This window comes from Aedes aegypti, chromosome 3, assembly GCF_002204515.2.
Source record: "Aedes aegypti strain LVP_AGWG chromosome 3, AaegL5.0 Primary Assembly, whole genome shotgun sequence".
Taxonomy (NCBI): domain Eukaryota; kingdom Metazoa; phylum Arthropoda; class Insecta; order Diptera; family Culicidae; genus Aedes; species Aedes aegypti.
Genome location: NC_035109.1, coordinates 238,777,269 through 238,802,574, shown reverse-complemented (window position 1 = coordinate 238,802,574; position 25,306 = coordinate 238,777,269). Strand labels below are relative to the sequence as shown.

Genomic DNA, 25,306 nt, shown 5'->3' with positions numbered 1-25,306 from the left:
GCATATGTTTTGTTTTGCGGGGTAAAATGCCCCGCTTCAGTTCGGCGTTAGCCGTTCTGTAAACGTACGCACACAATCATGCTTGTTTATAGGTTGCATACATCCGGGCGTTTGTTCAGATGTTATATACCGTAAAACGGGGTAACTTTGATAGTTTTTTCGAAGAAAAGTTGAATATTTTTGCATGCTGTTTCAAAGATTTACAATTTATATTTTTAAAACAAGTACTGGCATCCTATCTATCGATTACAGTCGATAAATTGGCAAAAGATTAATTTTGAATGGATATATAATTGTTCATATAATCGAAAGTTGGTTTTCTGTTTTGGGGTAACTTTGATAATGGAGTATGATTCGAACAAAATTGAATGAATAACGAACATTTGTAGGGCATTGCATACCTCTAGGTGTTTAACGTTCCATGGAAATTTCTGACTTAGATTACAAAAATGGTCCCAGTTTGTGAATATGCTTTTCGCTAAGAGATTTGAGACCGTATTCAAGTTCTATGATAACTAGGCTATCAAATATAGGTGGCCAACTATTCAAAACTACATCAAATAGTGATCGTAGAACAGATTGTTTGTAAGCGTTTTGAAAATGCTAAAATTGTGTAAATTTTTTAAATTCGTATAAAAAGCTTAAAATGGTCTTGATTAAAATGAAAACCGCCCTTACATCAAGTGTCATACTAATATTCTTTAGTTTTGCATTAGTTTAGCTTAACTGATCAACAGAAATTATGATATTTCATTTAGTATGCGGTGGGTTACGCACTATCAAAGTTACCCGCATTATCAAAGTTACCCCGTTTTACGGTACCGCAATTTCGGGTGAAATTGATCATTTTTCACTGTTTTCTTGGTATGCTTTCTAAAATGTTATCAATATCATAGAACTAAATGCAGGAAAACAAGTACGACGGTGAACCTCATTGGCTCATGCACCGAAATTTTTTAACAAATGTGATGTTAGTGCCAAAAATCGGGGAATCCCATTTCGGGGTGAAATTGATCACTTACCATTGTTATTATTATTAGTTTCGAAATCAACTTTACATCCTTAATTTGGGCCTCCTGAATCCAAATATGCTTGCTAAATTCTTAACGAGACAATATTTATGGAAATAATCAATAATTAAATTTCAAGAATACCGCTAAAAAGCCTAAATGTAGGCAATTTCCAAAGGATTTCCCTACTTTGTTGCAGAAAATTGAATTTTTAACAAAACGAGCAAATTGGTAAGAGTTTTGATAGTAAAATCTGTTTTGGAGTTATATTGTAAGCATCCTCACAAACTTTCAGGTTTACACCATGTCCAAATCCTTGTTTAGAACTAGAAGTTTATAGATGATGACCAATTTCACACTAAACTTGATTCTAGAATTTTACATTATTTTCATAGAAATAAACATTCTGTGGCACAAAAAACTTCACTATACACAATTAGACATTATTTAAGACAAACAACGTTCATTTACTATAGGTTGCGATGAGCTTGGTGCACTATAAGTAAGAAATAAAATCGCGTGACACGGTGATCAATTTCACCCTACTGATCAATTACACCCGAATTTACGGTACCGTAAAACGGGGTAACTTTGATAATGCGGGTAACTTTGATAGTGCGAGACCCACAACATATTAAACGAAATAACGAAGTTTCTGTTAATCAGTTAAGCAAAACAAATGCAAATGTAAAGAGTATTAGTATGACACTTCATGTCAAAGCTATTTTCATTGGAATCAAGTGCATTTGAGGCTTTTTATACGAATATTAAAAATTGACACAATTTTAGCATTTTCGAAACGCTTACAAACCAGGGTTGTTATTAGTCGCCGGATTCGACAGACTATCAGTGACGGTGACGAAAAATAAAAAAGTTTTCGTCACTACCTCAGCGCAGCGCAAACTTAGTCGCCCAACTACCAGCAACCAAGCACCTCGTCGCGACGAAAAATCTTTGCCGTTTCTCTCTGTATGTGTTTTCGTTGAACATGTTCAGCTTGAATGGAAAGACAGACAACTAATCGGTGCCAATTGAAAGGCCGACCAAAAAAGGAACTCGCAAAAAAAAAATCTGCGCGCTTCCGGAGTTGAACAAAAAACCTTTAGATTATCAGTAGAACGCGCCTACCGACAGGACTAACACAACTCTTGAAAATGTGCTTGCCCAATTGCTAACACAAGACACCTTGTTGACTAGTAGTTTGTGGCTCAGACTCTCTTTTTCTGCAATTGTGCGCTCGGTGACGACTAGAAGCTTATGTTGGTTCAGTGCGGAGGGGTGACGGGAAGAGTGACGAAATATATTACTCGTGGACTTTTTGCGGCTTTGTTTCGTCGTGGTCTCCTTGCCAGTCATTGAAGACAAAGAAAATGACGATCTTTTACGCACTGAATATTTTTCTCAATTTTTCGTCATCGGTCAGTGACGAAACCGATGGTTACCAACCCTGTTACAAACAATCTGTTCTACGATCACTATTTGATGTAGTTTTGAATAGTTGGCCACTTGTTTTTGACAGCCTAGTTATCATAGAACTTGAATACGATCTCAAATCTCTTAGCGAATAGCATTTTCACTAACTGGGATCATTTTTGTAATATAAGTCAGAAATTTCCATATAACGTTAAACGCCTAGAGGTATGCAATGCCCTACAAATGTTCGTTATTCATTCAATTTTGTTCGATTCATACTCCATTATCAAAGTTACCCCAAAACAGAAAACCAACTTTCGATTATATGAAAAATTATATATCCATTCATAATAAATCTTTTGGAAATCTATCGACTGCAATCGATAGCTAGGATGCCAGTACTTGTTTTAAAAATATAAAATATTATTCTTTGAAACAGCATCCATAAATATTCAAGTTTTCTTCGAAAAAACTATCAAAGTTACCCCGTTTTACGGTATATAAAATCCCAGAGTTGTCTGTCAGTAACGCTTCGAAATATTTCACCGAAAAGTTTCACTAAGCGCTATAACAGCAAGTTTAGAGCACTACAACAGTAAATTTGATTGCTTGAACATTACAATTTAAAATTATAGAGCACTACAACAGTTATTTAACAGAATATTGTAGATTTTTATGGAACACATTTCTACCTCATTCGTAGAATGTTCTTCTGTTCATCATTTTGGGGAACTTCTTTTTTAAAAGAAAGTTAAACAAAATGGAGCTCTTCTGGATTAATATATCTATGTGTAACTTTCACTGGATATCAATTTTGTGCAGATATATATTCCAATCAATTTTGTGCAAATATATTTTCCAAAAATTTCATGTTGCTTCGAAAAGCTTCATATTGCAAAGCGAAAGAAATCAACAAAATGGCAGTTTTTCAAAATGTGTTGATATTACACACATGATGTGCTGGTCTAAACGCTCGATTTTGCTTGAATCGTTTTTAATTTTGTGTGAATTCGATTAAACGTGTTGTTCGGTGTACAAATCGTAAATAAACCAACTTCAAGCAAGTTGTAGTTCGGTCGAAATTGGATTGGGTTGGGGTTAATATGTGATTCAGAATGGGTTTCAACAGTTCCTACCTAGGGGGGTCCGTAGCCTTGAGGTTACGCTTTCGCTTCATAAGCGGAAGGTCATGGATTCAATTCCCAGCCCCTCCAAAAAATAACCCGTCCAGCCACCAGAAGACGCCGCACGGAGGGACCGTGCTTAGGGGAACACATCCATCCACCGTCAGTATCAGATGGTGACTGAGACAAACTGACTCACTTCGCAGGCAGCTAGCCTCAAACGACTCAGGAACATTGCAAAACGAACCACCGCAAGAGCAATGGACTATGGCTTATGGAAATCGATTGGACCAACAGCAGAGCACTCTCCTACCTGCTCGGTGTGAGAGCAAAAGAGCAGAAGAGAGTGAAAGCAGATGTAAATATAGATTAGTTAAAAATAGAACTGTATCGGTAAGGAAGATACAGATAAACTGATTCCGGCACAGTAGTGGCCACGAGCACGAAGTGCCTTAAGAAAAAAAAAAAAAAAAAACAGTTCCTACCTATACACACGAGTTTGACATGTGGGAAAGCAATATACTCATGAAATAGATTATTGTCCGCCAAATTGAGTTTTATTTTATTTACAGTGAAACTAAAAACATACTAAAAACAAAATTTCATGATTACTATGATGGTCTCCCATAACTTGTTCTATGAGTTGATATTTCCATGCGTCATTACAACTGTGATTTTGAAAGACATCAATAAATTATGGAACACTGCAACAGCTATTCAGTAGAATATTCGTGAAAGTTATTCTCTCTAATTCATAGAATGTTCTGGAATTTTCGAAATGTTTCACAGCTGAAAAAAAAAACACTACCACAGCAATAAAGTTGTAATTATTCCAAATTAGAACATTACAACAGCACGTACTCAATAGTGTATGATTAGAGCATAAATTTAGGCGATTTGGCGGTCAAGAGTATCAAGCGTGTCAATGTCGGGTCATGTTAATGAAATTATAACCAGTGTCCTCTACTTCTAACGTTACAGCTCCACTGGGACGGAGTGTGTTTTTCATCTTATTATTTATAGAGCACTTTCACAGTTATGAACGGAGAAATTTATTAGTTCATGTTGTCATTTTGCAGTTAAACATAAACATTATCAATTTTTGAAAGATTATGCATAGCTTCCCGCTGTCAAGCTTTGTTAGAGCGTGGCTAGCCACGCTGGGTAAGCTAGTTGTTCAATAATAGTATACATGCTGATGCGAAAAATGTACATTTGTAAGGTTTCAATTTGTGCGTAACTTCAACGTGGCATTACGTTTGGTAGAATTTGAATTCAAACGGCTGTTTTCGTGTTATGAAATAGGGGTGGGCGTTTTGCCCCCAAAGTTGATTAAAGTTTAGGTCCTTCATAAAGCTTTTCTAGGACAAATTTAACATATTTTCTGCATGTAATACAAACTATGACAGTGCACAAGTTGGCTCTCGGTGATAGTTTCAAAAATTTGATTATTTATCGACCTAAAAAATGAGCTTGAAAATCGCACAAAATTGCAACGAAAACAGCGAAAAACGTTTTTATACGTTTTCAAAGATATTGTTGAGAAAAATGCATAAAAATATATTAATAGAAGCATTTTTATCCATTTTCTATGATCTAGGATAGAAAAAAACGTTCTAAAACACATCGTTCGTCCAAATCGAGGGTGGCGCGTTTTGACCCCTATGGGCATATTACCCCCAGTTCCCCTATGGATTGGAGGAATAATGATTTTTTCTTGAGTTACAACCATTGGTATCCGAAGACCACACAACAAGTGGAAACGTTTTGCTGTTTATCAAATTCCAGCCTAGTTCTACGATGCACATTGGTTGGAATTGTTGACAACAGATGTTGGTCTTTAACTGTTGTGGATGAATTGCAATCGGATGCAAATTTGAAAGCTCAATTGTGGCATTTGGATCGTGGGAACTTGAAGAGTTTCTATTCAATGATGATTAAGATGTTTTGTTTTTAGTGATCCTCAATAAACTAAGCTCCTCAACAGATGTTATTTGGTTATCAAAGTTCGATGGTAAACAATGTCACGCATGTGTAAAATTTTATGTTTCCGAGAGTCTCCATCCCTGCACCTTTATAAGTAGAGTGATTCGGGGCAGAAATTCGCATTGTGTCGTTTTAAGCACACGAGAAAGGAACCCTGGCAACATTCAATGGAATTCTCACCTTATTTGGTGAGCTGTTCACAAATGTAAACGTTAACGTTTGTATCACAGTACTACGAAGTAATGGAAGGATTTGAGTTTTGAGCCATTTTGGCCTAATATTTGGATATTGTTCAATGAGAGTTTTGTATGAGCCTTCCTTAGTTAGAGTCCGCGACTACAAAGTAAAGCCACGCTAAAAGTGTTTGGGTTAGATTCCCAGTTGGCCCAGTATCTTTTCGTAATGAAAATTCCTTTGACTTCCCTGGGCATAGAGTATAGATTGTTAGTTGGGATGTAAAACAGAGCTGGCACGATGTCTTTTCGGCGATACAGGAGCGCTGTCGTAGGCCCAATAAGCCACCCGTAAAAATCTTTGTTAGGGCACAGGCCGTTATATTTGTAATTACCCTAATGAATAACTCAACTCAACCACTCATTCTCAACATCCTCACTCTTCGCAAGCGGAGAAGAATAGCTTAGATTTGATACTCTCTACATATTTTGTATGTAACTCTCACTACCGATCACCAGTATCGGCAGTTCGAACTCATTGCAGTTCAATAAAACCGTTCAAACAGTGTACATGTGATCCTCTATCGCTCGTAATAAGTGTCCGAGTACCCCCAGTGCATTGAAAACCTCCTACCACTATTAATTCGTCGCGTTTTTCGTTTTCGGTGCTATAACCACATCCTAAGGTCACTTTACGCCGCGAGTGAACCACGATTCCGGAGAACCAGCTCCGAACATTAATGGTCCTTCGAGGAGCCGGATTTGTGAATTTTCAGTAGCCACCACGTGGCATACAAAGTGATCTATTGTGTTCAGTGATAATAGCACATACAGCAACCAGCGTGTTGCTTTGTTCTCCCTTGGTCCATCGGCGTCGTTTGCGTAGCGACGAGTGCGGATTCGATCGAGCTATCGAATCATCTTCTGCGGACCCGTTTCGAACCAAGGCACGGTTCATTTGCCGGACACGAAGCACTATCGGCGTCACGGGACGCGCTTCTCCCCCTTCCTTCTGTCTGCGGCAAAGCGGCGTGGCTTGGATTGGCGAACAATAGCTGGTAGCGTGAGTACAAAAAGACTGAGGTACGACAAAAGCAATTGAAAAATACACTGTGCATGCGAGTTTCACTTTAGTTTGTAAGGAAATTGTTTGCGACTTACGGATTTTTTGGGCAATTGACCTGGCTTTGTTTTTGGGATTTGAGAGGGTTTGCGATTTGGATCAATACGAATAAGATTCGTCAGCATGACATTGCGCGAATTAACCAAAGCCGAGCGTGGGTTCTTCGATTCCCTACACAATGTGGAATCATTTGTGGATAACTTCGACCCGCAGCGCGATCAATCAAGAATCGCTTCGCGCCTGGAGTATTTGGAAACGCTTTTCAAAGAGTTCCGCGATAATCGGGCTAAAGTGGAAGCACGGCAGGAGCAAGATTTGGCAGCATCGAGCTCGGGAGAGGCAGTGAAGGAAGTGCAGCTGACGAAAGACATGATTGCGTCGAATCGGAAGACACGGTTGGATTTTGAAAATCGTTATTTCGATGTGAAAGATTTTTTGGTTTCGCAACGCATCAACACGACAGCTGTAGTTTCGTCCCCCTCCTCCTCCTCTCCGCCCGGCCAAATTCCTACATCCCGCATTCACCTCCCGGTTTTCAAAATCCCTTCCTTTGACGGTAGTGTGAAAGACTGGTTAAGCTTTCGCGATGCTTTCCAGAATACGATCGGCAAGGACATCACGCTGTCGCCGCTCGACAAATTTAATTACCTTCTCTCGGTGCTCACCAAGGAAGCTAGAACTTTGGTTGAGTCAATCGAAGTTACAGCCAACAACTTCGATGTTGCGTGGCAAATGCTCGAACAACGGTTCGAGAATAAGAAAATGATCTCTCGCGCGCTAATGAACAGTTTTCTGGACTCTGAGCCGATTAAGCGGGAATCGTACGACGCTCTAGTCAATCTCATCGATTCGTACGAGCGCAATCTGCTTCAGCTAAGGAAAATCGGATTACCCACACAGGGGTGGTCCCACTTGTTGGCCCACATACTCTACACACGTCTCGATGCCGAAACACAACGGCACTGGGAGCGGGCACACAACTCTCGAGAAGCACCAACCTACGAAGACTTGCTGAAGTTTTTGCGTGATCATTTGGCAACACTGCAACCGTTGTCACTCTCGAAGCCTCGTCCAACAGAGTTCCGTCCAGACCAGAAGGTGCAGAAGTCCAAGATTAGTTCGACACTCACAACCACGGCCGCGCCGAAGAATGTTTGTTCCCACTGTCAAAAACCTTTCCATTCTCCTTTCAAATGCAACTCCTTCATCAACATGAATCCCTCCCAAAGGCTTGAATCGGTCAAAAAAGCTGGTTTGTGTCTAAATTGTCTTTCCTCTTCTCATTTGGTACGGGCTTGTCCTAGCTCAGCTTGTCGTGTTTGCGGCCAAAGGCACCATACGATGCTGCATCTGCGCCCTTCTAACAATGGATGCAGCCAAGGACAAGAGTATTCGCAACCGCAACCCAGTAAACCCACTCTCCCACAAGGTCAGCCCCAAATCGCACCAGCTTCAAACAATTCCTCTACCTCGCAATCGAAAGCATTCGCCATCACCCCGTCTACCTCGTTCGAGTCACCCGCCTCCAGCCATCCGTCAGTCGCTCTTCCTGCTAGCGCACCGTCGAATAGTAGCATCGTTCTCCTCTCAACTGCTGTCGTCAAGATAGAAGATCAAAAGGGAAACGTTCAGTTCGCGAGGGCACTTCTAGACTGCTGCTCCGAACGCAACTTACTCAGCGAAAGCTTGGCGCAAAAACTGGATCTTCGTCGGCAGCACGAACCCCTTTCCCTTCAAGGCGTAGGGCCTGATGCTGCAACATCGAAGCAATCGACGATGGCAACCATCCGTTCACGCTGTACGGATTACGTAGTCGATCTCAAATTTCACATACTGTCAGAATTCAAACCCGTCTTGCCATCAAACCGTTTGCACACAGATCGTTGGAAAATTCCACCATTCGTTCAACTCGCCGATCCTCGCTTCTTTGAACCCAATCGGATCGACATTGTCATTGGAGCTGAGGTTTACTACCGGCTACTACTAAAAGGATTTGTTGATCTTGGACCAGAACTTCCCCATCTAAAAGAAACCGTTTTTGGGTGGATAGTATCTGGTAAATGCGACGCGGTGGAGACAAGTCGTTCCGCCGTCACTCTCGTCTGCTCCAACGCAGATTTGGAAAAGCAGCTTGCTCGCTTCTGGGAGATCGAGTCTTGTCACGCGGACGAGTCCCTCTCAGTGGAAGAACGGAAATGCGAAACCCACTTTACCGAAACTACAACTCGAGATCCTTCAGGACGGTTTATGGTTTCGCTACCAAAGAAACTCGATGTTCTCGAGAAACTTGGAGAGTCTCGAAGCATTGCCATTCGTCGTTTCATGTCGCTTGAACGTCGACTTCACTCGAATCCCCAGCTGATGGAAGAATACGAAGCGTTCGTGCAAGAGTATGTTCAACTAGGGCATATGGCACCGATCAACCCTAGCAATACAGTCTTGCTGCCTAGCGAGAAAATTTACTACATGCCGCATCATTGTATCGTTCGTCCGGAAAGCGCCACGACGAAACTTCGCGTTGTATTTGACGCATCATGCGCCACCGATTCTGGCGTCTCATTAAACGATGCTCTAATGGTGGGCCCCGTCGTTCAAGACGATCTGTTTAGTATTCTCCTGCGCTTCAGAATCCCTCGTTTCGTCATTGTTGCTGATCTGCAGAAAATGTACAGACAGGTTTTGGTGTATCCCTCCGATCGCTCACTCCAGCGTATAGTTTTTCGTTCCTCACCAGTTGAACCGATCCAAACCTACGAGTTGCGGACGGTTACTTATGGTACTGCGTCGGCACCGTACCTTGCGACCCGTTGCCTCCAGCAACTGGCATCCGACGGTGAATCTACTCATCCCAAAGCCGCCAAGGTGCTGTCGAAAAGTTTCTACATCGACGATCTGCTTTCTGGGGTAGAGTCAGAAGAAGAAGGAATTGAATTGTGCAGGCAGTTGATCGATCTCCTACGGTCGGCTGGATTCAAACTGCATAAATGGGCGTCAAACAGCCCCAACATACTCCGAAATATTCCTGCTGAGCTTCGAGAAGATCGCAGTCTTCTAGAACTCGATTCATCGTCGTCCCCGGTTAAAACCTTGGGGTTGCTATGGCAACCAATCGAAGACGCTTTTCGCTTCAAAATCCCTTGTTGGTCACAAGAGGCTCCCATCACCAAAAGGTTGGTTCTTTCCGAATCAGCACGCTTGTTCGATCCACTGGGCCTACTGGGGCCAATCGTTCTTCGCTCCAAACTCTTCATGCAGGAGCTGTGGAAATTGAAAGTTTCCTGGGACCTTCCATTGAGTGAATCGCAACAGCAGTTCTGGATAGATTTCCGAAGCGACCTCAATGTCCTTGACGAATTCTCCGTCCCACGGTGGGCGGCATCTGCAAAGGATCCCGTGCAAGCTGAACTCCATGGTTTCAGCGATGCGTCCGAAAGCGCGTACGGCGCATGCATTTATCTTCGCATGGTTTCAAATAGTGGAAGCGTCTCTGTGCACTTGATTACTGCAAAGTCTAGAGTGGCGCCTAAAGGAACCGAAAAATTGGATCAACTCATACGGTTGCCGCGTCTCGAGCTCTGTGGAGCTCTTCTCTTGAGCCACCTATTCGAGAAGGTGGAAAGCAGCCTGCAAATCCAAGCACGTCCATTCTTTTGGACTGATTCTACGATTGTCGTGCACTGGTTAGCGGCATCACCGTCCCGCTGGAAGAAATTTGTGGGAAATCGAGTAGCAGAAATCCAGCAGATCACAGCTACTGGTACATGGAGACACGTACCGGGCATCGAGAACCCCGCAGACATTATCTCGCGGGGAATGCAAGCGAAGGAGCTCGTAGAACACTCGCTGTGGTGGCAGGGACCCATTTGGCTACAACAGCCGAATAGATTTTGGCCCGACCCTGTTAGAACAGCGGATGATCATTTCGAACGAGAGCAACTTCAAGAGAAACCAACTGTTGCCCTTCCTGCAGTTGCTCAAAGCAGCATATTTTCTTTGAAGTCGTCACTAACGAGTTTGGTTCGTCTGGTCGCCTATATGCAAAGATTCTGCAACAATGCGAAAAAGCACAACCCGGAAACTAGAAGCAGCGGAGCCCTATCGACAGTTGAACTTGATGAAGCGTTAGTGAGACTGGTAAAGCTCGCCCAGCAAGAATCGTTTGCGCAAGATCTGCACTCGATTCGCACCACCGGCCAAGTGAAGTCTTCATCCAAACTGAAAGCTTTGTCGCCCGTGATTATCGATGGCGTTCTTCGTACAAGAGGTCGCCTCAACAACGCAGGCATATCGTTTGCTCAAAAGCAGCCAATGATTCTGGATAACAAGCACCCATTCACCCTTCTGGTTGTGCGGTACTATCACCTGAATCGGCTGCATGCGGGCCCTACACTTCTCACCGCCGTCATTCGGTCAAAATTTTGGCCTCTCCGACTACGAGATCTAGTGCGCAAGGTCACCCACGAATGCATTAATTGTTTCCGCAACCGACCAACCTTGAGCGAGCAATTGATGGCGGACCTACCACCCGTTCGAGTGTCACCGACACTGCCATTCTTGAACTCCGGAGTAGACTTCTGCGGTCCTTTCTACCTCCGACCACATTCAAGAAAGGCTGCGCCACTGAAGGTGTTCGTAGCAGTTTTTGTTTGTCTCTCAACCAAGGCAATTCACCTGGAATTGGTAGGCAATTTATCATCCGAGTCGTTCATCGCTTCATTGAAGAGATTCGCTGCGCGTCGAGGTGTTCCAAAGACCATATATTGCGACAACGGCACCAATTTTGTCGGTGCTCAACGATCGCTAAATGAATTCCTGCAGCTGTTCCGATCTCAACAGAGCCGATTGGACATCACTCGACAATGCTCAGAAGAGGGCATACAATTCTCCTTTATACCACCCAGATCACCGCACTTCGGTGGCATCTGGGAAGCCGCGGTCAAGTCGCTAAAAACGCACCTTCGCCGCACACTGGCCAACGCCTTGGTCACCGCCGAGCAATTTCACACGTTGCTTACACAAATCGAGGCACTGCTCAACTCTCGGCCGCTGACGCAGCTGAGTAACTCTCCGGAGGACTTGGACGTCCTCACACCAGGTCATTTCTTGGTACACAGACCTTTGACCGCAATCCCCGAGCCCTCCTACGAGGAGCTACCCAGTAACCGGCTTTCACAGTGGCAGCAAATCCAAGAATATCTCCGTCGTCTTTGGAAGCGCTGGTCAACAGAGTATCTGTCGGGACTACAGCAACGAACCCGTTGGACGCGAGCACGCGACAACATCCGTATCGGCACGATGGTGTTGATCCGTGAAGATAATCTTCCGCCGCAGAAGTGGCGTTTCGGCCGCGTTGTTGAAGTATTTCCCGGCAACGATGGGCTCATCCGAGTCGTCAGCATCAAAACTAAGGACGGCATCTACAAGAGGGCAATCGCTAGAGTCTGCGTCCTGCCTATCCCGGACAACCAACCGGGCCACGATGGGGCAGCGTTCCAGACGTTCCAGGTGCCAGCAACACAAGCGACGTCGGATGGGAGGGGACCTGAAGGTCCCCTCACAAGTTAAGTATCCCTATATTTTTGCTGGACTTTTTCTGCCCCGACCTAAAGTCTACCGTTTTGACAGGTTCCCTGGAGTTTGGCAACTCAACCGTAGGTCGACGTGCGAGTTCCGATCGAGGAGCCAACAACCGTTGGTCAAGGAGTCGTAGTCAAATATTGCAGCTGAGTTAGATTTTTGAATTGTATTTTGATCATACTTCATTGATACGTTAGTAAGCTAAATATTCACAGTTAGGTAATAAGATTGAAATCCAGATTTCAATGGTGGGCGGTATGTTAGGGCACAGGCCGTTATATTTGTAATTACCCTAATGAATAACTCAACTCAACCACTCATTCTCAACATCCTCACTCTTCGCAAGCGGAGAAGAATAGCTTAGATTTGATACTCTCTACATATTTTGTATGTAACTCTCACTACCGATCACCAGTATCGGCAGTTCGAACTCATTGCAGTTCAATAAAACCGTTCAAACAGTGCACACGTGAACATCTATCTCTCGCAATAATCGTCCGAGTACCCTCAGTGCAGTGAAAACCTCCTACCACTATTAATTCGTCGCGTTTTTCGTTTTCGGTGCTAAAACCACATCCTAAGGTCACTTTACGCCGCGAGTGAACCACGAATCCGGAGAACCAGCTCCGAACAATCTTATTGCAAATAACATAGGAGAAAACACGACCCGGAAAAATTGGCAAAGACCCACGCGATGGCGCATCTTTGATTGGATGGATGGATTTTGACGTCATTTTGAGTTTAAGTAGTTCTTCATTTTGTTAGCACTCAACATGTTGAATTTCGAGGCTACCACTGAAACAGAGTACGCATGATCTTATTCTTCTTATTCCTGACGTTACGTCCTTACTGGAACAAAGCCTGTTAGTCAGCTTAATTAGCTATAAAAGCATGTAAATATTTAGGAATTTTCTTTTCTAATGCGTTTTTCTTAACAGAATGATTCTTCGACATATCTTTGAATTCAATAATAATGAATACATGAATTCAATGAATGAAAACCGTCTTAAAACATTGATTGGAATGAAAAAACATTTATTTATTATACGCATTGTTGTACATTGAATGAATTTTATAGATTGCGCGTTGAGACATTAGTAACTCTTGTGGTGATATCTGTATATCAGAAGTATCATTTTGAGATTAAAAGAATTGGCTTGGAGTTCGACGCCATATTGGTTTAAAGCGTTTGAATGTTTTTTTACCATCTTAGTGCTCATCGTGCTGAATTATGAGGCATCCATGGAAAATAAAACACAAACAGGTTATTTCATTCTTAGCTGATCAATTATTTGTTCATTTCAATCAATGGTTGTGAGGTTTGGTTTGTATCGAGGGAATTAAAAGACCGTTTTGAGAACGAATACCGTGTGTATTGCTGCAACTGCAATAAATTTTTAGGGTAAGTTTAAAGGGTTTTGTTATTAATACAGTTCACAACAATTCGGTTGCCATTCGTTCAACACACCCTTTCTCCTTTCTCCTTTCCTGTGGTTTTGCAACGTGTCCTAACACCTGAATTATGCAATTTATTTTATTTGATATTACCACTTTCGTCATATTTTCTTATCTTTTCAGGCAAACTGGACTCGACTAAGGACGGACTCGCGACTGAGCTAACTGTTGACTCGGACTAAGACCTACACGGACAATTGTATTAATTTTTGCACACTGACGGAACGTGGAGAGTTCAAACTAACCTCAAAATGCACTGACTAATTCGAAACTTCTGACTAAACTGCTGCACAAATGTAATATAAACTACCGTCCAACTACTGAAATTGATTTTAATTTCACTTTTATTTTGCTTTGAACTGAACTTTCGTCTCTGAACTACAATTTCACTCTCCACTTTTCTTTATCTGCCGATAATGTGAGAAGGCAACCGGAAACGCTTCGCTGACAGCTTGAAGGCTCACTCTGGGTCTGTTGACAGCTGTCACTTGTCTTGACGCGGCGCTTTAACTGCGTAACGCGTCGCCTCCGAAATGGTTGACAGGGTTGCCAACTTGCCGTCTTCTGCGCCGGCACACAGTGGCTTCATACAATGGTCGGACAAAACCTCAAATACGTCCAAAATCGCTTGATAATGGTAATCTATCAACTATCTTGGATACCTGATATCATCCCGTGGAAAATAATTGTCAAATTGTGAATTCGATTTTCTAGTGAAATTTATCCTCACCATATTTTTTCATCCAATCGAATAAAAAGGCTATTATTACAAAAAATGGGTTGTAATGCAGAAATTTGTTAATAAACCTGAACTAGAGATATATATTTAAGTTCCTTTTAGTAAATTCAGTAAAGTTTAAAACGGGTTATGGCACATTATACTGATTTGAATGATGAAATAGATAAATTATAATGAAAAATGATAATGGAATTTTCACCTCTTGGGCACAGAGGGGCAAGAAAAACTGTTGCTCCTTAGAAAGTATGGATGATTTGTTGCTTCATAGTGAGTGACTCATTTTACCGAAACACTTCAAAACGGACGAGGCTTTTAAGACTTATAAAAATTTTGGAGAAAGATTGCGGTGAACATTTTTTGCTACAACTAACAACTCAATGTGTTAAAAATTATATAATGATAGAAAATCAAAGGCTTAAGCCTACGATTTCAAATGGAACCTATTGAGCTTAAATCGGTTTTGATTTCGTTGAGATACAGCTGTTTGAAGTTTGATAGGTAAACCATAGTTGATAAATTTTAAGCAGTCCAATAATGCTGACTTTCCCGCACTTACGATGCTGCCAAAAATCGAAAATAAAACAGATCACTCTAAAATTTTGCAAGATTATCACTGAATGATATAGAAGTCTATAAAAAATATTAACATGTGATTTTGAGAACATAAATTTTTGAGGTTTTGTCCGGCCATGTGCCACTGTGCGACAGTCGGTGTGGTCCAGACTTTTTTGGAGCTTCACGTAACACTTGAAGGTCAAGCAGCGCTCCGATCATAATGACGGCCTGTCGATGTCGGCCATCTGGGTTTGGAATCCTGCGGATTATCCTTCTTCGTTCCCATCCGTTACGCTTTGTTGGTTCAGCGACCAGCACCAAGTCTCCAGCTTCGAGTGTGCGAGTTTCGTCCAACCATTTCTGCTGTCGTCGAATCACTGGTAAATATTCTACCAACCAGCGCTTCCAAAATATATCTGGCTGGCGCTGGACTAGCTCCAATGATTTGCCCATAATTTCTCGGCGAAATAGTTCGCTAGATTGACCCCGAACTGTAGCTACGTCTCCTTTGTTGCGTGTTTTCAAACCGGTAGAGTTCAGTAAATTGTGCGGTAAGTACGGGAGATCACCGGCGACTTACGAATCGACGGACACAAGAAATGAACGATTCTGTTGACAACGTGTAGGCCACTTCAAGGTGGACGGCGCGTACTGTCAGACACGTGAATAACCCGTATAGGCCTGAGTGAAAGAAAAATTACTAAAACTCTCACCCTCAGTGAGTACTTAACGGATTTAAATTATTTTTTGTCAGTATACTGGCACACATACCTAGTTTCTAAAAGTGGTCAAAGAATTTCGGGAATGTTCATGTGTCCGGAGTTATTCAGGTGGGTTACTGGGTCAGGTCAGCTGAAAATGGTGCTGTACTTCTTTGCCCCTGTAGGTAGGCAAATTTCAAGTTACATTTAATTTCCTGAATCTGCTATAATGTGGCCACTATATCAAGGAATTTCAAGAAAAACCCATCAGCGTAAACATTTTGAGAAACGATTGAGTTGGATAACCTTGTGTCCTTAATTTGTTTGACCCTTGGAATAACCATTTTGGGTCTCCATGATGCCTCAAATTTACAACAAAGTGGTCAATTTGTGTCTAATTATATGTGTCAAGCCCATGGGAACGTGTTTCAGTAAATTATTATGTTTAATCTCTACTGTTAGAGAATTGAAACGGTTTAGTATCCAACAAATCTATAGCCGATTCTTTAGGGCATTAAGCCCGAGTGACCACAACTAGTACATTCTAAACGGTGCTTACCTCTTCACTTATAATGTTGAATATCAGATCTTAATGATTTATGCAAATTAAAATGATTGCCATTGCAAATAAATAATAACAACTTGGTGTGTCCCAAAAAATAGCCCTTTTTTACCCGACCTGACCCAGGGACCCACCAAAATATCTCCGACCACAGGAACATTCCCGAGATCCTTTGGCTACATTTAGGAACTAGATATGTGGGCCAGTATACTGACAAAAAATTATTTGAATCCGTTAAGTGTTCGCTGAGCGGTGAGGGTTTTAGTATTTTTGCTTTCACTCAGGCCTATACGGGATAATGCGATCCAGCGTTTGACATTAGATCTTCCTAGCTTTACCAGCAGCGGTCCGAGGTAGTCCACTCCGGTGCACACTGGGGCAGATCGCCACAGTGCTTCGAACCTGAGAGAGAGGAGACAGCTGGCTTTGATTGCGAGCTCCCAAAACTCAAGGGAACCTGTCATCAACTGTCACTGAAAAACCGCACATTGGAAGGGCAGAGCGTGAAAAACTGTCAAAATTTGGCCAAACTAAAACTGGGTATGATTGAAAATTCAGGTTGTTTTCCTGTGATCTCGCATATAAAATAATTGATTATTTAAACATTGACAATTGGACTCAAATTGATATTGAAATTTTTAAATTTTATGACCTTAAGGTGAAGATGAATCGAAGCCAAAGCTCAAATATTCAAGAGCACGGATCTGGAGAACCAAACATCCCCTTGAGTTGAAAACCTAATCGATTGGTCACCACCAGCTAGTGACCAATCGATTGAATTTTCAGCTTAAACGGATGTTTGGTTCTCCAGATCCGTGCTCTTGAAAATTTGAAGTTTGGCTTCGATTTATCTTCACCTTAATGATAGCAAATGGAATGTGAAAATGGTTTTGACCCAGTTTGTGCTCTCCGAACCATTGTGCACAACCCAAACATGAGAAAAAGAAATCAAAGAAGCCAAGAAAACAAGCCAGTTGTCAGTGAGCTGTCTCCTCTCTCTCAGCTTCGAACGTATGGCACTTGGGGACAAAAGTCAGAACTGAATGTTTTATGCGGTTTTGCCCTACGAAGTTGAAGAGGAACTCGTTATACACAAAAAAAAACTCATTATTGTCATGAATGTCACATATTACAACAGTAATGGCATAATTGGCTTATACGTCAAGTTTTACATTTGACATCATAGAACAGTGCTCGCTTTTGAATAATTGTTTAAAATAAAAACGCATGAAAAAATACCGTAATTTCGGGTGAAATTGATCATTTTTCACGTTTTTTCTAGTCTGTTTTCTATAATGTTAACAATGCCAAACAACCAAATGCAGGAAAACAAGTACGAAGGTGAGCCTCATCGACTCATGTACCGAAAATTTTCTAACAAATGTCATTTTAGTATTAACAAATATCTCTAAAATCAAAAATCAGGGAATCTCATATCGGGGTGAAATTGATCACTTGTCAATGCCATTATTGTCAGTTCTCAAAACAACTAGGGTAGGTGTACCAATTATGGATGCAATATGTCAACAGGATGAATAAAAATCAAATTTTAACCGCGTTTCTAAAACGTAAGCATGACTTGTTGGTGTTAATTACTAGTTTAAAGCTTTGCGAAACAGTTGAAATAAACAGTTTTAGTACTAAATTGACTTTAAGCTTCTAAAAATTGGTTTTAAAAAGCGTTGTCTTTGTACCAATTATGGCAATAGCGTCCTAGCATTCGACATAAAAGTGTACCAATTATGGACTATCGAATATTTGAACGAAATGAACTCAAACGCCATCCAGAGCAAATAATAATGCAACGCTAATATCTAATAAAGTGATTGCCCATACATTATTCCAAAAAAAAATGTGTTTAATAGATGTTAAATCAATTTATTGCAATGGGTTCATGGGAGCAAATTAATTTTCGAAAAGGAGTCGAAATGTAGTGAAAATGAAAATTATGATACAAAACAGCATTAATGAACTCACATTACCTTTCTAGTGCATAATTTTAACGAAAAAAAAAACGGAAAATTCAAAATACGAGTATCGCTGAAACCTCTTTCTCTACCATGAAATTAGCATCTTCCGCTTGCGAACGTGTGATTGAAAAATCTTAGTAATTGTGTACAAAACATAAAGATAATGCCTTACCGAACCGTCCCGTCGTGGAAGTCACCCGTAAAATAGCTTTACTCCTTTTATTTCACTGATCAAAGAATGTAAACAAACCGCCTCCAGAGTATTGCCATAATTGGGCTCTCATACACTCTCTGTACCAGTTATCGACATAGTGGAAATAACACGATTTCCAACTTAAAACAGTAGATTTTATTGCTCACTAGCTAAATTAATTCATTTGTTATCACTAGGCAACATACATTTATCGGCTGAAGCAGTTTTTTTCATTTTTCGAATCTTATTGTACGAATGGTCTCATTAAGGTTTAGTTACCATCAAATACAAATAGGTTTATCATTCCTGTGAACATTAGCCGTTATATTCTTGTGAAACAATAAGAAAAATCAGTTTTTGTTCTAACCATTGCCATAATTGGTGCTATAGCCATAATTGATACTTCTACCCTATACATGATAAATTTGAGCTCTCTGAATCCGAATATGCTTGTCAAATTCTTAACAATGCAATATTTATATAAATAGCTAACAGGTAAATTTCAACAATTACGCGGAAAAATGCCTAAATGTATGCAATTTCCTAAGGAATTCAATGATATCTACAGAAATTCAATTAATTCAACCATATGAGCTAATTGGTACGAGTTTTGGTAATGAAATCTGGTTTAGGGATATATCTCAAGCAACCTCACAAACTTTCAGGTTTATACCATGTTCAAATCCTTGCTTAGAAATAGAAGTTTATAGGTGTTTGTCAATACTGCACCGTGCATGATTTTGAAATTTTACATTATTTTCATAATTTATTTATTGTTTATTATGTTATGTTATGTTTATTTCTTCAACGCAAAAAAAAAACTTCACAACACACAATTCGACAATAGTTACGATAGTTTGTGCTCCATTACGAATAAATAAAATCGTGTGATATGATGATCAATTTCACCATTCTAATCAATTACACCCGATTTTACGGTACTTAAGTCGTTTGCATAAACGATGTATGTAGTGTGCGTAACCATAAAAGTGTCTCAATAACCAAATTTTTGAAGCACGGATTATTTTCCAACAAATAAAATGAAACCAAATAAAAAAGATAATATAAATTTTAATTGTATTAGCAATGCAATTCATTTACCAGCTATTATTCATCCGAAACAGATCAATCGAATCATTATATTCTTTTCTACAAAGAAAGTTGAAATGACGTGGGTTTCTGTTTGATGGTTATTAGAAACAATTTGATACATAGGTTACGAACGCGAGCTCTTCAGGTTCTTTATTGTTGATAAGGTATATATAGGTTTGCTTGAACATTCATTGAACGGTATGAGAGGCCTTCCCATGGCAGCCTTTGCAGCCGAACTGGAAAACAATGTATCGTTAATTATCTGAATGCGCGAAAGCTAAGCTGGCTTTGCTAATCAGTCGGAGTTTTGCTTCACAAAAATATCGTATGATCTTCCACATTTAGCCCATTTTTAGTGTATTTTGCAAACAATAAAATTTGCAAAACGTCTTTAGCTTGTTCTCAAATATCTGGGAGAAAGAATCAGTGCCATAACAACTTTATATGAAATCCACAACATGTTTTTTTTTGTGCGATTACGTAGATCGGCAGAATATTATTGCTCGAAACAGTCTTTATTGATGATTGTGGCAGCATAACCTAAAAATCATAAAATGACATACAATCGGCAAACATATGCAGCTGGAATCACTTTCAGAATTAAAAAAATACTTCAAATTATATTTTAAAGTGAATTTCAGAGAGGTACTTTGAGGTACTTTTTGTATGGGCTAGAAGAAGATAGGAGTTTAAATTTTCTACTGTATTAAAGAGCTTATTCTTCAGAAGCATCTTTTTTTCAATTTTTATAATATACCGTAGTGCATCAATACCCGGACGCTTAAGGTACCACAAGTGTCCCAACTTCAATATGAACGTGTTATTTTACAAAACCCTCAATGTAATATTGCTTCATAGATTGTTTCAAGCAAGATCTTCACGAAAGTGATGAAATTTTCGTTAAAATTCTTGATTTTAACACAAAAACTAATCAAATATTGAAGCATGTCTTGTCTACAAATCCGGACACCTTAGGCAAATGATGTCTTTAATTCCGGACACTTTTGGATCGAAATCCGGACAATGGTGTTATAGCATGCAATATCAGTTGAATTCTAATGAAAATAATATCAACACGCAATTAAATTCTGAACATTCACTATACTATCCATAGTTGTTTTTCAAGTTTTCATTTTTTTTGACGTAGGACTACGTCTTTGTTTTCTATATTGGGGTGCACTTTAAAAGTACGGAAAATGAGACATGTAACGAAATTAGGGGAGATTTTGAACGTTAATAACTCAGTTGTTTATGAACCAATTATTACGATTTTAGTATCATTCGATCAGAAATGTATCTACGCATCGTTAGTAATATATCCGATAAGTGAATTTTGTTGTTAAACTATTGAAAATTTGTTAAATGTTGACCCCTTTCTTATCCAACCAATCACGTTCGAGCACTTTTCGACGGTGTCGCTTCCCATTATAAAAGCAAACGGGTCCCTGCTTCTTCCCTCAGTCTTCTTTTTGCGGTCGGACTGTGAGCACGGTCGGGCGAGTCATTCTCGCTTTGCTTTTGCACCCGCGTCACAGTCCAATTTGTGTCGTCGGAAGAGGAAGACGCAAGATTGATTTGCGGCGGCGATGACGATGGCTTGGGCGCTTCTCCGAGCGGCAAACTACTGCCACTCGGAGAAGCGTCCAAGCCATCGTCATCGCCGCCGCAAATTTATCCGCGCTCCCAGATTTCGACTCGTGATAAATTCAGCATCGGTGGTCAAGAAGCAAGCCCGATAGGAACCAGATACCAGAAGCTCCCAGAGTTGCTGATCCGAGGAGCTGCTGCTAATCGAGCGTCGAATTGCTCGAGTTTCCAGATTTTGACACGTGCCCGTGGATCCACTACCTGTTGCTGTTTGCGTTGAGGATTTCCCGTTTGACCATGGCAATCAAGTGATAACTTCCCGCAGTGCTATTTATCTGCCATCGGACCTTGTCAGGACCATCAAAAGTGTGGAAAAGAGTTGAAGGAATAATATTTCCGACCTTATTAGATCTTATATTTCTCAATCAATCTCGCAGCTTCATACAAAATTTAATTTGTTATGAATAATTGACTATTCGTGGACGCTGCTGCTGTGCCGTCGGGGTGAGTGCTCAACATTTCACTTCAAAAGCACGGAAAATGAGACATGTAACGAAATTAGGGGAGATTTTGAAATAACTCAGTTGTTTATGAACCAATTATTACGATTTTAGTATCATTCGATCAGAAATGTATCTACGCATCGTTAGTAATATATCCGATAAGTGAATTTTGTTGTTAAACTATTGAAAATTTGATAAATGTTGACCCCTTTCTAATCCAACCAATCACGTTGGAGCACTTTTCGACGGTGTCGCTTCCCACTATAAAAGCAAATGGTTCCTGCTTCTTCCCTCAGTCTTCTTTTTGCGGTCGAACTGTGAACATGACCGGGCGAGTCATTCTCGCTTTGCTTTTGCATCCGCGTCACAGTCCAATTTGTGTCGTCGGAAGAGGAAGACGCAAGATTGATTTGCGGTGGCGATGACGATGGCTTGGGCGCTTCTCCGAGCGGCGAACTACTGCCGCTCGGAGAAGCGTCCAAGCCATCGTCATCGCCGCCGCAAATTTATCCGCGCTCCCAGATTTCGACTCGTGATCGGTGGTCCAGAAGCAAGCCCGTTAGGAACCAGAAACCAGAAGCCCCCAGAGTTGCTGTCCAAGGAGATGTTGCTAATCGAGCGTCGGACTGGTGAAATCGCGCAAGCTTTCAAGAGTGAGCATCGTTTCCTGATTTCGACTTGTGGCCGGGGATCCAATACCCGTTGCTGTTGTGCGCCATCCACGAACCATGGCAATCAACTGATCAATCCCGCAGTGCTATTTATCTGTGACCGCATCGAGGCTAAGAAAGCCATCGGCCCTTGTCAGGGCCATCAAATTTGTGGAAAAGAGTTGAAAGAATAATATTTCCGACCTTATTACATCTTTTATTCCTCAATCAATCTCACAGTTTCGTACAAAATTTAATTTGTCATGAATAACTGATGGCACGACAATTTGAGACTATTCTTGGACGCCTTGCTGTGCCGTCGAGGTGAGTGCTCAACATTTCACAACGAATGTAAACTAGAGTGGCATTTCCAACAGTGTCTTTGATTTGTCATATTTTATGGGAGCATTTCGATTATGAAAATTATCACATGTAACAAAATTGCGTCATATTTAGAGTGGTTTTGAAGAGAAATTCTGATAGAACAATTTTCATCATTTTGGCACGCATTAATCAGAAATTCATACAAAAGAAAACTATTGATTATCTATAGCTATCTATAGAATATTTAGTAAATGTCAACCCTTCCAACTATTCATGTTCGACCAATTTCTCACGCATTATCATTTTTCGCAATTTTCAAGTAATTCTAAGCCCAGCACATTATTGGCACATACCCATTTTCCAGATTGGTCGACTAGAAGAGAAGAGCACGAATGGGAGGAGCATCATCTGCTAATCTAAGGGATTAAAGCATGCTTCCTTCGCCGGATTCGGTTTCATTCCATTTTTGCTTTCGAGCTGGTAAGAGCTTCTCCGAACCTGCTTAGCGAGGAGCACCTCGTAGCCAGAAGCCTGCTGAGCTGTTGATCAGCATCTGGTTTATGAGATTTCAGCTCGTGATAAACTCATCTGTGGTGCATTCAAGAATCAAGCCCGTTAGGCATCATTACTACTATTATTAGACAAATCGAGCTTTCGGCTTGTAGTATCGCGCAAGATTTCAAACTTAAGCTACGTTTTCAGTTTTCGATTTCAGCCGTGTGATCTAATACCTGTTGCTGATGTGTGCCATCCACACCACGAAACATTCACCTGGCTCGTCTTATAAGCAGAGAACTTATACAAATTTCTACACTTGCGTTGGGGATTCTTCGTTTAACCATGGCAATCAACTGATAACATCCTGTAGTGCGATTCATCTATGACAGCATCCGAGCTAACAAAGCCTTTGGCTCTTTTCAGGGCCACCAAATGTGTGTAAGAGAGTTAACAGAGTAATATTTCAGACTTTATTTATCACATTGCCAAGCAATGAATAATATTTCTCTCAAACCATAGGATCAACAAAGCGATGACTGAAGCTTTCATTATAACCCTCGAATAACTTCCTATAGACACATTGCTGTTAAATATTCTTTAATTAGAATTACTTTGATTTTGCTTCAGCATGCTGAACAAGCCTCAATCACTACTGTTCTTTCCAATGCTACCTTATATTTCATAGGAGGTTACTAATATAATTTCAAAATGATCAACCTGAAGTGAAATTTCATATTTTCATAGATAAACATGACGAATTCATCGGATAAAGATAATGTATATTTGGGACATGATTAAACGTACATTTGGCTGCAAATCGTTATATGCATAAATATTTACTAAAGTTTCGAGCACTGAAAACAGTATGAAGTCAAAACGAGCAACAAGAACGACATCAAATTCAGTTAAATTAACCATCGTGGTCCTACGTCACCAGTTCGTACAACCCCATAGGGATGTACCCTTATAGTTTTTCCTTCGGGAATCTCATTAACACCAGTAAAACGGAGGTCCATTTCGCGATGTCCGGATTTAAAACATTGGCTCTTAATCCCGGACAGTCTTTTTACTCACTGATAAATGTATATTTCCAACATATTTAATGATAGTGGAGTCACCGAACTTCAAAAATATATCTTTTTAAACAGTTTTACATGAAACATTCTATAAAAATATATTTTACTAACTTTCACTTCAAACAAACGTTGTTCGCGCCGTAATCGATCGTTCAACTCGAGTTGAAGATAAATCGCGACGAAATGACGTCCGACGTGAACGACTTATTTATTTCTATTTTTAATATTTATTTGACAATGGTTACTAGATTAGAAATAAATGTAAAATGATCAGCATTGTTCATAAAAAAGGGGATGTATAAAACCCATACGTATAATCACTTAATTTTAACTGTAATTATTTGATATAATTAAAGTGTCCGGATATTGATACCGTCCGGATTTTGATTAAACCACGGTATCTCAGAAAATTAGATGGAATGACTCCTACTTACTTGTTTCAACACGATCCATAACGATTTTCACTTTGAAAGTATGATTAGGATGGGAATAATGCGAATTAAAAAGGGATAAGATTGACACAAAAACAATGAATAATACTTAACGATGAAACAACTTGTCAATACGTGGGGTTTTGGGTTGTTTTGGTAAGCGCACGAACTTTCTAGTATCTGTACTACACGCTCTAAACATATTTCAACATTATGGCTTACTTGATTCTTTCGTTCGGTAGATCGAACTGCATTTCCCGATCAACTCCTGTCCAAACTGGTTCGGTGGTTTGCTCGACAGTGCGGCGACTTCATCTGAGTAGGACTCTCGTTGTACCAACTTGAAGATAGCGATTTCAGCGGCTTTGAGTTCGACTTCTTGAAGTGATGTTTGGCTGTTTCTTGGCTGAATTGTCCAGAAACCGGAGAGCGTAGGCTGTTGCATGATGTAACCGATCCCACGAGATGAACCGGTCAATGTCTATTAGTGGCTCAAATGAACAGTGGACCAGAATTGCTGCGCGCATCTCTTCCGAAGTAGCGGTCACTGGTTCCTTAAAACGA

At 40.6% G+C, this 25,306-nt stretch overlaps 1 protein-coding gene across 1 annotated transcript in view; it reads left to right on the top strand.

Moving 5' to 3' along the window:
• LOC110678152 overlaps positions 1-14,043 on the top strand; it is a 34,804-nt gene extending 20,761 nt beyond the window's left edge. The window contains exon 6 of the mRNA XM_021850773.1: positions 13,985-14,043. Coding sequence (XP_021706465.1) covers positions 13,985-14,043 — 59 coding nt within the window. The remainder of the gene's footprint in view (positions 1-13,984) is intronic.
• The last annotated feature ends 11,263 nt before the right edge of the window (positions 14,044-25,306 follow it).